Here is a 14,904-nt window from a genome sequence, read left to right on the forward strand (position 1 = left end):
TAAAAAAACACCTCATGCTAATTTTCATCCAAATCGGATAAAAATTGCGCCCTCTAGAAGCTCAAGAAGTTAAAATCCAAGATCGGTTTATATGGCAGCTATATCAAAACATGGACCGATTTGGCCCATTTACAATCCCAACCGACCCAACACTAATAAAAAGTATTTGGGCAAAATTTCAAGTGTCCACAGACAGACGGACGGACACGGCAATATCGACTTAAAATGTTATGAAGATCAAGAATATATATACTTTATGGGGTCTTAGACGCATATTTCGAGCTGTTACAAACATCCTATCCTATGGTGGAGGGTATAAAAATTGCAACAACTTAAAAATCTAATGAGAAAACACACACAGTTTTCTCTTCTTCAGTGTTCAGTGAAATCATGAAATGTTGAGAAAATTTTGGAATAAACTTGTTCTATTTTTATTTCATCTGATATACTATAATAATGCCACTTACCTCACTTATACGCATATAGACGCCTCTATTGTTTTGACCGATATCAAAGTAGAAATTTTTATTATCCACTTTCATGTGCCTTTCTTCTGGCAGATCGCCTTTAAATCTGAAATGTATTGTGATATAAGTAAAACTAAGATAACATAAAGAGGGGAAAAATTATTTAGTAATATTTACCCGCCATCGTTGGTGCCAAATTCTTCTAAGAGATCGGTAAGGGCATCACGAAACTCAATCATACCCTGGGCAGGTATGGCAATCTGAGAACGTGGACCTCCTCGTGTAATTGTTTGAGAAACCTTAAAAATGCAACAAAAACCAAACTTTGTCGTTCAAGTATTCATTTCAATTCATTTTAAAATGTTCAAATTTTAAAAAATTTTTAAAAATCTATGTATAACCAATATTAAAACATATTATTTAAATTTTATTTTTAGAAAATGTTAGTCACAAAAATTCCTAAGGATTTATTCCTAGCGTTGGTCAAGTTCTGCATCAAGGACACCCGTTACATCAAATACGATGACAAAGTTTACGAACAGCTCAAAGGCATGCACCGATGGGATCACCAGCGTCACCTATTATCGCAGACATTCTGATGGAAAAACTCTTCGACAATGTTTTCGACACAATTAATAAGCCATGTATCCTGAACAAATATGTTGTCGATGTTTGCTATTATTAAAAAAATCTGACGTAGAGCAAACAGAGCAAACAAAACAGATCCTGTTTAAGAAGGAGGAAGAATCCAACGACAAACTACCGTATTTGGTTGCCATTACACAAAGATGTGTCAATCAATGTAGAATTGATTGATTCCAAAAATCTACGGCTTTTGGAGAAATAATTGATTTTTATTCGAAACACCATATGGGGACAATCATAAACACCGCATTGATCACGAGACTACCACAAGTGACACTGAATTCCACAAAGACAACGAAACAAAGGTAAGGAGAATTCTTTGAGAAAATAATTTTCCCCATATGAAAAAAATCAGTTACTGTATATGTTCAAGCAACCCATTAAGGAAAACGGATTCAAAAGAAAACAAAGAGGGAAAAAAATATTAAAACCTATCTTACATACCAGGTTTTTCGGAAAGACTCTGGAAGTCCGATATATATGTTTGTATAGTTAAATGTTACTGTATTGGACTAACTTTTTAAAACTTAAATGTGATTTAATGCCTTTGATGTTTTTTTTTGTGTTTTGTTTAATTTTACGGTATAAGGCGACGAGGCGACGATAGGAAACCTTGCCATCTGGAAGATCATGTTACACGGATGAATCAAAGCTAGAGGGCAGAGTGGGCCTGGGGGTTTACATTGAAAACCCAGGGACTGACATCTGTTTTAGACTGCCTCCCATAATACGGTCCTGTAGGCGGAGATCCGGGCGATCACGGAATGCGTGAAGTGGTGTTTGCTAACGCGAGGACATCTAGTCTGAACATCTTTACCGACAGTAAAATTGCCATAAGAACAATAACAACCAGGACGGTAAGGTCACGAACAGTCTTGCAGTGTAAGAAGGAGATTAACGCCTTCTCTGAGGATGGCAAAATCCGCATCGTTTGTGTGCCGGGCCATAAAGGAGTGAGGGGAATGAAAGGGCAGACGATTTGGCGGTGAAGGCTAGAGGACTGCCGTCAATAAACTTGGTTAACCCGAAGCCTTTCGGGTCGACGCAGTCCGAGTTAGGGGAGTGGGCGACGAATGAGACGTTGGAGCATTTCCTTTGTCATTGCCCGGCTTTCGCATCCAACACATACCGGCTCTTAGATGGAGACACAATATCAGACATGAACCAACTTAGGGGAGTGGCATTGAAAACAATTAAGGATTTTGTAAGTAGCACGGAATTCTTAACTTAAAATTTTCTTTTTAGTGGTTACTTTATAGTTTTTAAAGCGCACAACAAGCCGATTACTGGCTTAGGTGTATGTCCATAGTGACATGGGGCGGATTAATATCTGCACCCTCTTTTCAACCTAACCTAACCTAACCTAATTTTACCATTCTTTGAAAATGGTTTGACGTCGTCAATCCAAATAAAGAATAAGAAGCAGTTAAAACTACCAGCATCTATTTCAATTGACCTTAGGCCGAAACGAATACCAACCACACAAACAGTTATCTTATAAATATATAAAAATCAATTTGTGTTTGTCAGTTTGTTTGTTTGTTTGTGTTCCTTATACTCAGAAACGGCTGAACCGATTTCCTTGAAGTTTTCACTGATGGTGCATAATGATCCCGTGGTGAAAATAGGGTACTACATTTTTTGATATCTGAAGGGGGAGCGGACCCCCCATATTGACAATGGGAATATGCGACTCAAATGAATGGTATTTGCGAGTAGACTACGAATATCCAATGAATACGAATATGAATGATATCCAAAGGCGAATCGAAATTACGAATTTGATAAGGCCAATGGCAATATGGGGTTCAAATAAACGATATTTGAGAGTAGAGAAAGTTGCTGATATATTTCCAGGGCTAAGTGTTTGGGCGACCACCTCACTCCCCAAAACACCCCTAAATCGGACATATTTACCGACCATGTCAATGTGGGGATCAAGTGAAAGGTATTGGGGAGTAGAGCACGAAATTGATACCCACTTTCGGAACCAATTTTCTGAGTGTCTACCCTTTCCCCAAAACAACCCACAAACAGCAATTATTTACTGACCGACGCAATATGGAGCTCAAATAAAGGTATTTGGGAGTATAATACGAATCTGATATCCAAAAGTAGGACCACGTATTTGGGGCACCGCCCCTTCACCCAAAACACCCTCCAAGTAGTAAAAGCTTACCGACCATGGTAATATGTGGCTCAAATGAAAGGTATTTGAGATTTAAACACGAATTTAATAAACAGTTTTGGGGCCAAGTGTTTAGGGGAACGTCTCATCCCATAAACTCCCTTTAAACCAATGGCAATATGGGGCTTAAAAAATGGTTTTAAAGGTAGAGCACGATGCTAATATTTTTTCTGGGCTAAGTGTCTAGGGGACCACCTCACCCCACAAAACAACCCTAAATTGGACATATAAAGTAAAAGAAGGCGCAGCGGAGCGGGCCCTGTCCAGCTAGTATATATATATAAAAGAGTTGCGTGACTAAATAATTGCTGACTGACTGATTGCATGACAGACTGACTGAATGAGTGAACGACTGATCATCGCCCAGCCGTTTATATATAGTTGGCGTTGACACATTTTTTCACAGCTTGTGACTCTGTAATTGCATTCTTTCTTCTGTCAGTTATCAGCTGTTACTTTTAGCTTGCTTTAGAAAAAAAGTGTAAAAAAGTATATTTGATTAAAGTTCCTTCTAAGCTTTATTAAAAATGCATTTACTTTCTTTTAAAAAATCCGCAATTACTTTTTGGGCAACCCAATATAATCATGAAATTTTGCACGAATGTTGGTCTTGGGTCATAGGCACGGGATAAGGCTGGATTTGGTGTTATTCGTACGTTTAATTGTAATTTAATTTGTAATTTATTTATTTACACCCGCACAACAAGAATATAAAATTCTTATAATTAAAGTGCGGGTAAATATTTCGTACTTTTTAGGTACTAAAAAGTACGAAATGGTAAATATTTGCCCAGCGTAAAAGGAAAGGGCTAGAATTATTTTTTTGGCTCATATTAAAGAGCGTCTAGGTTTGGTAAAAAAAATTCGGAAAATCGTGGGAGAAATAGAACCTTTAGTACCGCAATTGATGATGTTTGATACTTTCTTTGTAAATTGAACTAGAGCTTTGAATTTTGGAAATTAGGTACACTATGGCAACCTTTTTAGTTGACTATAAGAGTTTTTAGAAACTTGTACATATAAGTACAAAAAATATAGAAAATGGGTGAACTTTGTACAAGGCGGATGGATAAAGGTAGAAATTTGAAATTTGACTTAAAAGACATCTGGTGCAAAATGATGAGGGTGAAAAGAAAAAATGGAAAAATAGTACTTGGTAACTGAAATTTGGCATGTAGACACAAGTAGGAAATAATTAGTAAATAATTTACTCAAAAATCGTACATTTTAGTGCAATTTGGTACTTTCTTTACAAATGGAACTAGAGGCCTGAAATTTGGCATACAGGTACAACTAAGAAAAGTATGATAGGTGGCTATGATCGTTTTACAATTTTTACATTTTGGTACCATTTTGTACTTTCTGTGCAGATGGAGCTAGAGGTCTGAAATTTGGCATGTAAGTAAAACTTACAAATATATGATTGGCAACTAAATGATTTTTTCACAATTCGAACAATTTGGTACCAAAATTGGTACTATTTGGTGCTTTCTTTACAGAAGGCGGCAGATTTTTGAAATTTTACACGCAATGATTACAAAACTTCATAATTTTATAAACTAAGTGATTACCTAGACTTTTGGAAATCCTACACTAAAAAGGGGTGGCGAAGCGGACCACCGGGATGCTAGTATGTTTATATAAAAAACTAACTGTCTATCCCACTAACGGTGTGTCACTGAAGAAAATGAGCAATTTTCGTTCGCTTGTATGCTGATTTCATGATGGCATTCACGCTGATATGATAGCGAAAGTGGTGAACAGCAGCCGAGTGAATGACGTTCTTGAAGACCAACCGCCACCCATAACACCTGAAGAAGTTAAGCTGCCTCAGCATACCAGAGTAGTTCTGGCTTCAACTTCGTTCCGATAGATGCAGCCGACTCACTTCCTACTCTGTTAGGATTGATTTTTGAACTGGGACCACAAGTAACCTGTTCATCTGCCTAGCCAATAATACTCGAATTACTACCAAATTCCACTTCGAGCACCCACCAAAGTTGAATACTAACTGTGTAGCTGACACGAAGTGTTAACAATGTTACCCTGTTATATCTGTCAAACTAGAAATAACAGATACATAATATTTGTTTCATTGACAGCTCATTATATTGGTTACAGCGACCAAGAGCATTTGCTTTAGGGTTTACTTTAAAATAAATTTATTTGTGACCGGTTATTGTTGGCGAACTCTAACACCTCAAAGTGAACAAAATGTTTGTGTTTCGCTCTATAAATCGTAATGGAAGCGTAGCCAAACCACCACCATGGCGGTGGTAAAAAAAACAGCAATGGTTTTTATCGAACCTGGCGTCAAAGTAAATGCGACTTATTAACGGGAACAATTTTGGAAATTACCTTAGACCATGGACGTACCAACTTGACTCGGCAGAATACATAAGCCCGTGTAAAACAAGAATGGCTAAAAAATTATGATTCACTCTCCATTTTGTCCATGCGTTGGCTGCCCAAACTGTCAAATGCCAATCTGATGATTTTTTCTATTCTTGCCATTTTAGAGCGCTAGGACTAAAAAATATGCTAGTATGGATGGGCTGACGAAATCCATTGTATGAGGACCAATGGACCAAAATACCGGCAGATTACATTCGTGCAGTTTGCAACGCGTTCAATGACCGCCTCAAGCAATGTTGTTGTTTTTGTTGTTTTCATTTGGAGGTAGCGTCCTCGTCAAGCTTGTGTATGTAAGGAAGCTTCTTCCGGTCCAATGGATCGATCGGCGCCAGAACAAGGTGTCCATTGGTTATTTAAACGCGCCAATAACTCGCCTTGTCATATCGAGCATCATAGGCACTCATAGTGCAAGAGCCGGTGCTGCCCAGTTTCGGGCAGAAAATAGTGGATTTTTGCGACATTTAACGAAAATTGCTTGACATATAGTCCAGAGCAAAGTTTACCGCATAGTCAGAAAAAAGTGGGCAATTGGTTTTATCCTATAATTTTTTAAGTTAAGCTAACGTTTACATTCCATGATCAAACTAGAGTTATTGAACACTGCTTTATACTCTTTGTTATAATTCAGATACAGTATATTGTGATAATTACCCTTAGAAAACGTCCTCTTGCGTTTTCTTTTAAATCCAAATAATAACGTCGATTGTCCTTGGTCATCATTTCGGATTTCAATTTACCATCTTCAGGCAAATTATCGGGATTCGGTGGTCCTGCGAAGAGAATTACAAGTTAAAAAAAGTGCTTTAACATTGAATGGCAACAGAATTCACATACCCAATGAAGCGTAATAGTCGCTGAATGTTGAGAGATGATCCCGAAACTCTGCAGCTGTAGATAAAGCTAAGTAAACTTGACTGCGCCTGCCATCAGCCCCAATCTAAATAATACATGTTTCAGATATCATTACATAAATAAATATTGGGAAAATATATATGTCTAATTACCTCAGCGACTTTAATAAAACGTCCACGTCGGTTTTGTTTAACATCCAAATAAAATCTCTTAGATTGTATTTGCAGCATTTTGGTAGCCAACTCCTGTTCGGTTTGTCCTTGAGGAGCTATTTGGTAAACAAAATAAGTCAATTATGTTCCAGTATGCCAGACAGCATGCTATATTTTTTGATATACCTTTTACCGACGGATCAAAATCACATCGCCCTGTACCATCCATGCTGCTGGGAGCATTGTATTCTACAAATTATGATTTATTTGAGAGTGAGTTTTGGAATTACAACGTAATTATGTAAATTTAATCTATGAAAGAATGTACCACTCGGTGGCATCACAATGGTCCCAGCAAGCTTAAATAAATGTTTTTGTTTTCTTCAATTTCGGTTGGCTCTCTTGCCTTAAATTGAAATACGTAATTTAGACAAATACCCTATCAATGGCAACAATGTTCTGATGCATAAACTTATAAAAGCATGAATAAATATTTGATCTGAAAAGTATGTTTATTTTTTGACACAAAAAAAGTAATAAAATGGATATGAGAGACAGACAAAATAATTTTTCTTGACGGGATGGAAAAAAGATAATATGATTAATTGCCAAACTAAACTTCCAATATCAACTATAAAACACTTTAAGAACAACTCAGTTTTATTGTGGCTATGCATTTCCAAGTGAACATTCTATTGAAGGCTTTAGAGCAAATGTTCAAGTATTCCTTTCAGCCAACGAACAAAACAAAAACAAAATTTGTCGCAATTTGTTTTCCCCTATTCCGTAAGTAGTTTGCCACCTATTAAATATTAGTTTAAAACCCCCCTTAAATCAAGTTTTGCATTCTTTTATTTGTTATTCAACACTAGCCAAACTGTTATACTGTGTCAGCATAACACCACCTCTTGGTACCACCAATGGTTAGATATAGTAAAAAAAAAACTTCTACTACATACTTGATCCTCCGAGATCTCCATCACCGCTTCCAATATCTGACATTTTCGCTTTTGAGTTTTTTTTTAACGGATGTCTTATTAGTAACTTTTTACAGTGATGTTATATCAGGTCCGGCTATCTATTAATCCTCTTATGCGGCTTTATCCAATCTACTTTCCTGGAGGATTTTTATTGTGTCCTTTATGTATCCTTTCTGTGTGATTGATCCGTTGCGCACACCTTGCTCACCGCGTAAATTGTGCTACCATTAAGTCTTGCTTTGAATTTGGCGTCACAATAATCCAGCCAGTACGGTGTTACCAGGTAGCGTGTGAGTGTCGTTCGCGCGCGTCTTACACAAGTTAAACTCCGCTTTCACACTTTACACCACACTGTTCACTTTACCACCTGCAGGAAAGAACACAAGTTATTATATAAGATATATGGCACACGTTTAATATAAAAAAGAATATCGTTTTGGATATCAACAGACAACATATCGCCATCATATATAGAGAAAATCATCGTTACAAGGAATGCTCAAGGGATAGATCACATCGATGGCAGAAAAAGTCATGGCTGTGTATGCCGGGAGAAACAGAGAGTTATAAGTAATCCTTAAGGGATACATCAGGCGAGAGGGAGAGAGATCATCGGTGACAGAAAAAGTCATGGATGAGTTTGTGGGGAGAACTGCATACATAGAGTATTGACCAAAACCTGAGCACCCCCTCCGTACATTTTTAAAATGATAATTTATTTTTTTTTTGAGACAAAGTTTAGATAGCCTTTTTTAATTTTTTATACCCACCACCGAAGGATGGGGGTATATTCATTTTGTCATTCCGTTTGCAACACATGAAAATATCCATTTCCGTCTCTATAAAGTATATATATTCTTGATCGTCGTAAAAATCTAAAACGATCTAGCCATGTCCGTCCGTCTGTCCGCTGCATGTTGAAATCTTTAAAATAGATATATTAAGCTGAAACTTTGCACAGATTCTTTTTTTATCCAAAGGCAGGTTATGTTCGAAGATGGGCTATATCGGACTATATATTGATATAGCCCCCATATAGATCGATCCGCCGATTTAGGGTCTTAGGCCCATAAAAGCCATATTTATTATCCGATATTGCCGAAATATGGGACAGTGAGTTGTGTAAGGCCCTTCAACATCCATCTTCAATTTGGCCCAGATCGGTCCAGATTTAGATATAGCTGCCATACAGACCGATCTCTTGATTTAAGATTTTGGGCCCATAAAAAGCACATTTACTGTCCGATTTCGTCGAAATTTGGTACAGTGATTTATGTTAAGCTCTTCAACATCTTTCTACAAATTGGCCCAGATTGGTTCAGCTTTGGATATAGCTGCCATATAGACCGATCTCTCAAAATCAAGGTTTTGGGCCCATAAAAGGCACTTTTTTTGTCCGATTTTGCCGAAATTTGGGACAATGAGTTGTGTTAAACCCTTCGACGTCCTTCTTCAATTTTGCCCAATTCGGTCCAAATTTAAATATAGCTACCATATAGGCCGATCTCTCGCTTCAAGGTCTGCCCTTAAAAGACGCATTTATTGTCCGATTTTGACGAAATTTGAGACAGTGGGTTGTGTTAGGTCCTTCGACGTTCTTCTTCAATTTGGCCTAGGTCGGTTCAGATTTGGATATAGCTTCCGTACCGAGACCGATCTCTCGATTTAATGTCTTGGCCCCAAAAAAGGCGCATTTGTGATCCGATTTCGCTGAAATTTGACACAGTGACATCTGATGGGATTTTCGACATAAGTGTCGTACAAGGTTCAGATCTGTTTTTTTGGATATAGCTACCGAAAATACCAGTATTTTGTTCTATAGCATTGAACAATAATTTAAACTTATTAGATCACTCAATGTCCGTGTCGAATTTGGTCCAAATCGGAGCATATTTCGATATAGCTGCTATGGGGGCATAAATTATTCATTTTTCACCGGATTATGACGAAAGGTGGTTTACATATATAACCGAGGTGGTGGGTATCCAAAGTTCGGCCCGGCCGAACTTAACGCCTTTTTGCTTGTTTTTATTTATTTATATCTTTATTATTGAAAAACACATATTTAAGGAATTTGGAATTTATTAAAAAAAAATCTTTGTTTCTCTTTCGAGACGAGCTCAATGATCGGAGATGCAAATGGAAAAGGAAAGCCAAAGATACCAACACACACCAACCACTATGGGACGCGTTTCGTCTTTGCTAAGAAGGCTTTTCAACCAAGCCGTGCGTTGGTATGTTGTATTTGAATCGTATTAATAGCGAAAACGCATACAATTACCACATTAACCAAGCTCGACAACCCTGCTTATTAGCTGTACTTTTCCCAATGCAAGTATTTTTGAGTAATGACAGACATTCTGTCTGTGGCAAATTACACTTCTTCCGTACTACACATGATTTTGTGCAGCTGTTGGAAGTTGTATTGATGGCTTCGGACGCTAAGACAACGGCAATGGCTCTCGCTATTGTTCCGTGTGCCCAGGTTCGAATCCTGGACGGGCTCTGCCGAATTGAAAAGTCTTCTAACCAAAGACGAAACGCGTCCCATAGTGGTTGGTGTGTGTTGCTATATTTGGCTTTCGTTTTTCATTTGCATCTCCGATCATCGAGCTCGTCTCGAAAGACGAACAAACAAAGATTGTAAAATTTAATAAACTTCGCCCTAACAGGCAAAAACTTAAAAATGAAAAAAAAAAATATTAAAAAAAAAACATTGAAGTCGCAAATATGATCGGACAAAACTAAAGCACCCCCACTTTTAGGTGCTAAAAAACTAGTGAAATTAAAATTTCGATGCGAATTCTTTACTCTGGATGACAGGCATATCTTTTAGGAAAAGAAGATGTTAAGTTATTTCGGGTGATGGTGCCTCCCCGGCTTCAAATAAATCTCCTTGAGTTTTGTAATTTTTTTTTAGCTCAAATTTTCCAATTTTCCAAGGGTTCCAATAGGATTGAAGTCCATGATTGAGGTGGCCATTGCATTACATTACTAATTTTTTTTACAAAACAAAATTTCAGGACCTAAGGATGTCCGGCGGCATGTGCAAATATAGACCTTGATTTTTGAATTTTAACTTTTTTTATTAAATTCTAAATTCCTATGTGGTTTTCAATAAGAAAGATATAGATAAAACAAATAAAAAAGGATTTAGATAACATTATTTTCTAAAAAAAATTATCATTTTAAAAAAATTTATGGAAGCCCTGCTTCGTTAAGGTTAAGCAAATAATGATTTATAATTAAAATAAGGCGCTGCCAGTTTTTTCTTGTAACTATTAAGTTTCACACTAGACTGTTGCTTTGGAAGTCATGCAATACTGGAAACGGTGCCACCTAGAGCCAAACGAAAAAGGCACTAAGTGGACTATTTGCATTTCTTGTTTTTACCCTTGTCGTTTTACCTTTTTTGCTAATTTTTTTTTTCGAAAACACAATTTTGCTGTGGGCTTTCGCCGCGGGAAGTCTTGTAGTAGTCCATTCTTTTAACACACAAAATTTCATAAATATCCCCACAAGTATTCCATTAAGGAATAGAAGATACTTCTCTAATACCAATGAGAGTTTTTAAGTTTTAGTTCAATGATCAGGGACCAGTTTTTGCCCAGTCTAAACTGCGGACGCTGTCTTGATGAAGAGGAGACGAGCGAACACCTGCCCGGATCTCAGGGGCACAACCTTTTTATCTTTAGGAAAGCGGTTCTTCCCCGATCTTACCGAATATACAGATGTGTCTCTAGGGAGTCTCCTCAGATACCTGGATAAGATGGTTTTGCCGAAATTTGCCGAGTGAATACTTGAGTTAGTGTAAGCCGAGTTCCGTAGTGCAAACGAGTTTGCAATACCAGAAACTACATTAAACATTACAAGGAAATGGAATCTGTGGGCATGCCGCCATCGACATGAACGTTAATTCACGTTTTGGATCTACCGTTTTGTTGTTGTTAGCTAAATAAGAAGTTTCGGTCATGCCGCAAAGCAGGGCAGTAGAACAAATTAAGAAGGAAAGGGGAAATAAATGCATAAGCCAAACACCAAGGTAACCAAACGTGGCCGCCAGTTGTACGTACCGGATTGGCCCGATGGAGTCTTTTATCGGCAAGGACTGCCGCCTCAGTGTGCAACACACTGCTACAACAACAACAACCAAGGTAGCCAAACATGGCAGCCAGTTGTACGTACCGGATTAGCCCGATGGAGTCTTTTATCGGCAAAGACTGCCGCCTCAGTGTGCAAGAAACTGCTACAACAACTACAACAAAAACAACCAAGGTAACAAAGCTGATCAGAGGGGTATCTGATTGTTAAGAGCTTTGTCTAAATAGCCACTTCTAGCTTCTGGACATACAATACATCCAAAATGACTAGTGTTCCTCAGAGAAAAAAAATATGCAAACAAAAAATTATCAAGATTGGTCCATGCTTTTACATAGCGCTCATTTTGTGGTACCGCACGATTTCAACTTTTTTAACATTTGAACCATATTTTTTGCCGTATATAAATAGGCCTAATGTAGGTTCGAGACCGTAGGGATGTTTGTGTTTAACCTGGTTCACTGTTGGGTAATAATTACGTCATTTATGGGTTATAGACCTTCAACCGGGCCCTAAAGTGACCCTAAAGGCTCATTTTGACCCTTTTTTTAAACCATTACCCTTTTTGTGACCCTTTTTTAATCCTTATCTTTTGACCACTTTTCTATTTTTTGTTTTAGTTCTTCTTTGTTTACACTTCTTGTGCCTTGTAACGACGTAGTGTTGTCTGTTACGTTTCACCTTCAAGTCGAATCAAATCTGTATTGGGTTCGATCGCCAATTTATCAGTATGAGCTGATTTTATGGAGGAAGAACACAGGTAAACGACGAATTGCCCGGAAACGGTGATCAATTCGAAAAAAAATCTGCAGGAATTATTGGAAACAGGCTCAGAATCAGACGTCACACTTGTCTCGGAGACATGAAATGTCGACCAACCGAAAATGCTCCGGATCTTCTCCAAAGAATGGCAACGTCAGTACTCAAAATTGCCCATGAATGTTTCATTTAGAAACAGCGAGGATACATCTCTCATTTTAATGAGTTGCCGATTCAAGTTAAGCTAAATGATAAGGGACATATTTTAATTACCGAATCCGACCGGCTTGCCGCAAAGCGACACCACACGGCTAGTTTACGCGGCTTATAACTAAAGTACATACTCCCCATCCCAGGAAGGGATGACCAATGTCGAAAAATTTTTTTGATGTTCTCGCCGGGATTTCATCTCATTCGTTCAGCATCAATGTGGACATGCCAACCTCTTAGCTGCGGTAGCCCCCAACCTCAGCATAGATAGATCCAATAACATAACACTTAAAAAGATGTTAACCCTTTTTTTGGAAATATTGGGTTGCCCAAAAAGTAATTGTCGGTAATATAGTAGTAATATAGTCGGCGTTGACAAATTTTTTCAACGGCTTGTGACTCTGTAATTGCATTCTTTCTTCTGTCAGTTATCAGCTGTTACTTTTAGCTTGCTTTAGAAAAAAAGTGCGCGAAATTTTGTTTACATTTGTTTGTTTGGCGTCAATTTTAATATGGGTACCACATGTATTGAAAGAAATTCATTTAACAAACCCAATCAACGCTTGTGATATGCACCTTAAACGCAATGAATTCGATCCGTCTTTAAAACGAATCATAACTGGAGATGAAAAATGGATTGTTTACAACAACGTTAGTCGAAAACGATCATGGTCCAAGCATGGTGAACCAGCTCAAACCACTTCAAAGGCTGATATCCACCAAAAGAAGGTTATGCTGTCTGTTTGGTGGGATTGGAAGGTTGTGGTATATTTTGAGCTGCTTCCAAGGAGCCAAACAATTAATTCGGATGTTTACTCTCAACAGTTGAACAAATTGAATACAGCCATCAAGGAGAAGCGACCAGAATTGGTCAATCGTAAAGGTGTCATATTCCACCAGGACAACGCTAGACCGCACACATCTTTGGTCACTCGCCAAAAAATGAGTGAGCTTGGCTGGGAACTTTTGATGCATCCAACATATAGCCCTGACCTTACACCATCAGACTACCATTTATTTCGATCTTTGCAGAACTCCTTAAATGGTAAAACTATCGGCAATGATGAGGCTATAAAATCGCACTTGGTTCAGTTTTTTGCAGATAAAGGCCAGAAGTTCTATGAGCGTGGAATACTAAATTTGCCAGGAAGATGGCGAAAGGTTACCGAACAAAATGGCAATTATATATTTGATTAAAGTTCATTCTAAGTTTTAAAAAAATTCATTTACTTTCTTTTAAAAAATCCGCAATTACTTTTTAGGCAACCCAATATAACATTTTTGTGATCCTTTTTTCAAAAAATAAATTTGTTGATGCTTTTTCAACAAACTCAGCGGTAACTCTGTTGGGCACAGGCTTTGAACTTGACTTACACAGCTCATTGTCTCAAAGTTGAGGGAAATCGGATAATAAATGAGTTTTTTATGGCCAGCGGTAACCCTGCTGGGCACAGGCTTTGAACTTGACTTACACAGCTTATTGTCTCAAAATTGAGGGAAATCAGATAATAAATGAGTTTTTTATGGACGAAGGACCTAATTCAACTCACTGAGCCAAATGTCACCCAATTTGGTAAAAATATGTGTATTTTATGGGCCTAAGACTATAAATCAGGAGATCGGTATATATCCAAACATGGATCCATCTAGTCCTTAATCAGCAAGACAATCGAGGGCTCTAATTCAGCTTACAATGCCAAATTTCAGCCAAATTAGGTTATAAATTCGTATTTACTGGGCCTAAGACTTTAAACCAGGAGACCGGGGCTATAACAAGATATAGTCCGACATAGCCAATCTTCGATTCCTTTGGTGATAGGTTTAAAAACAAAAATAAGGAGTATTTATACACTTTAACAATTTCACTTGTAAAATGTCACTATGCAAATGCAATTTGTACCTGATTTATGCAAAAGCCAACTTATTTTGCTTCGCATTGTCAAGTACCATTACAAATCACAAAAACAATTTTGGAATAAAAAGTTTTTGGAGGAAAATTTGTTGATTTGACAATGTAATTTGTCACTTGCGATTTTTGTCTTCGCTGTGGCCCGTAGCCCACAGTGCAGTGGCACAAAAGTTCCCAAGCGTCTCCTACTCCTCCTAGTCACTACGGACCATGAAGACTTCCACCTTTA

At 37.7% G+C, this 14,904-nt stretch overlaps 1 protein-coding gene across 5 annotated transcripts in view; it reads right to left on the bottom strand.

Moving 5' to 3' along the window:
• The window catches only part of LOC106080865 (transcriptional activator protein Pur-alpha), a 38,807-nt gene that overhangs the window by 19,672 nt on the left and 4,231 nt on the right, over nt 1-14,904 (bottom strand). For 4 of the 5 annotated variants that reach the window (XM_059366303.1, XM_013242464.2, XM_013242465.2 and 1 more), the window contains exons 2-8: nt 7,679-8,066; nt 6,906-6,968; nt 6,720-6,835; nt 6,550-6,652; nt 6,367-6,485; nt 645-766; nt 468-573 (exon numbers count right to left, since the gene is read on the bottom strand). In XM_059366303.1, the coding sequence (XP_059222286.1) occupies nt 468-573; nt 645-766; nt 6,367-6,485; nt 6,550-6,652; nt 6,720-6,835; nt 6,906-6,968; nt 7,679-7,721 (672 nt within the window). In that variant the 5' untranslated portion in view covers nt 7,722-8,066. The remainder of the gene's footprint in view (nt 1-467; nt 574-644; nt 767-6,366; nt 6,486-6,549; nt 6,653-6,719; nt 6,836-6,905; nt 6,969-7,678; nt 8,067-14,904) is intronic. The other variant, XM_059366304.1, reaches the window with a different exon arrangement.

This window comes from Stomoxys calcitrans, chromosome 4 (genome assembly GCF_963082655.1).
Source record: "Stomoxys calcitrans chromosome 4, idStoCalc2.1, whole genome shotgun sequence".
NCBI lineage: Eukaryota > Metazoa > Arthropoda > Insecta > Diptera > Muscidae > Stomoxys > Stomoxys calcitrans.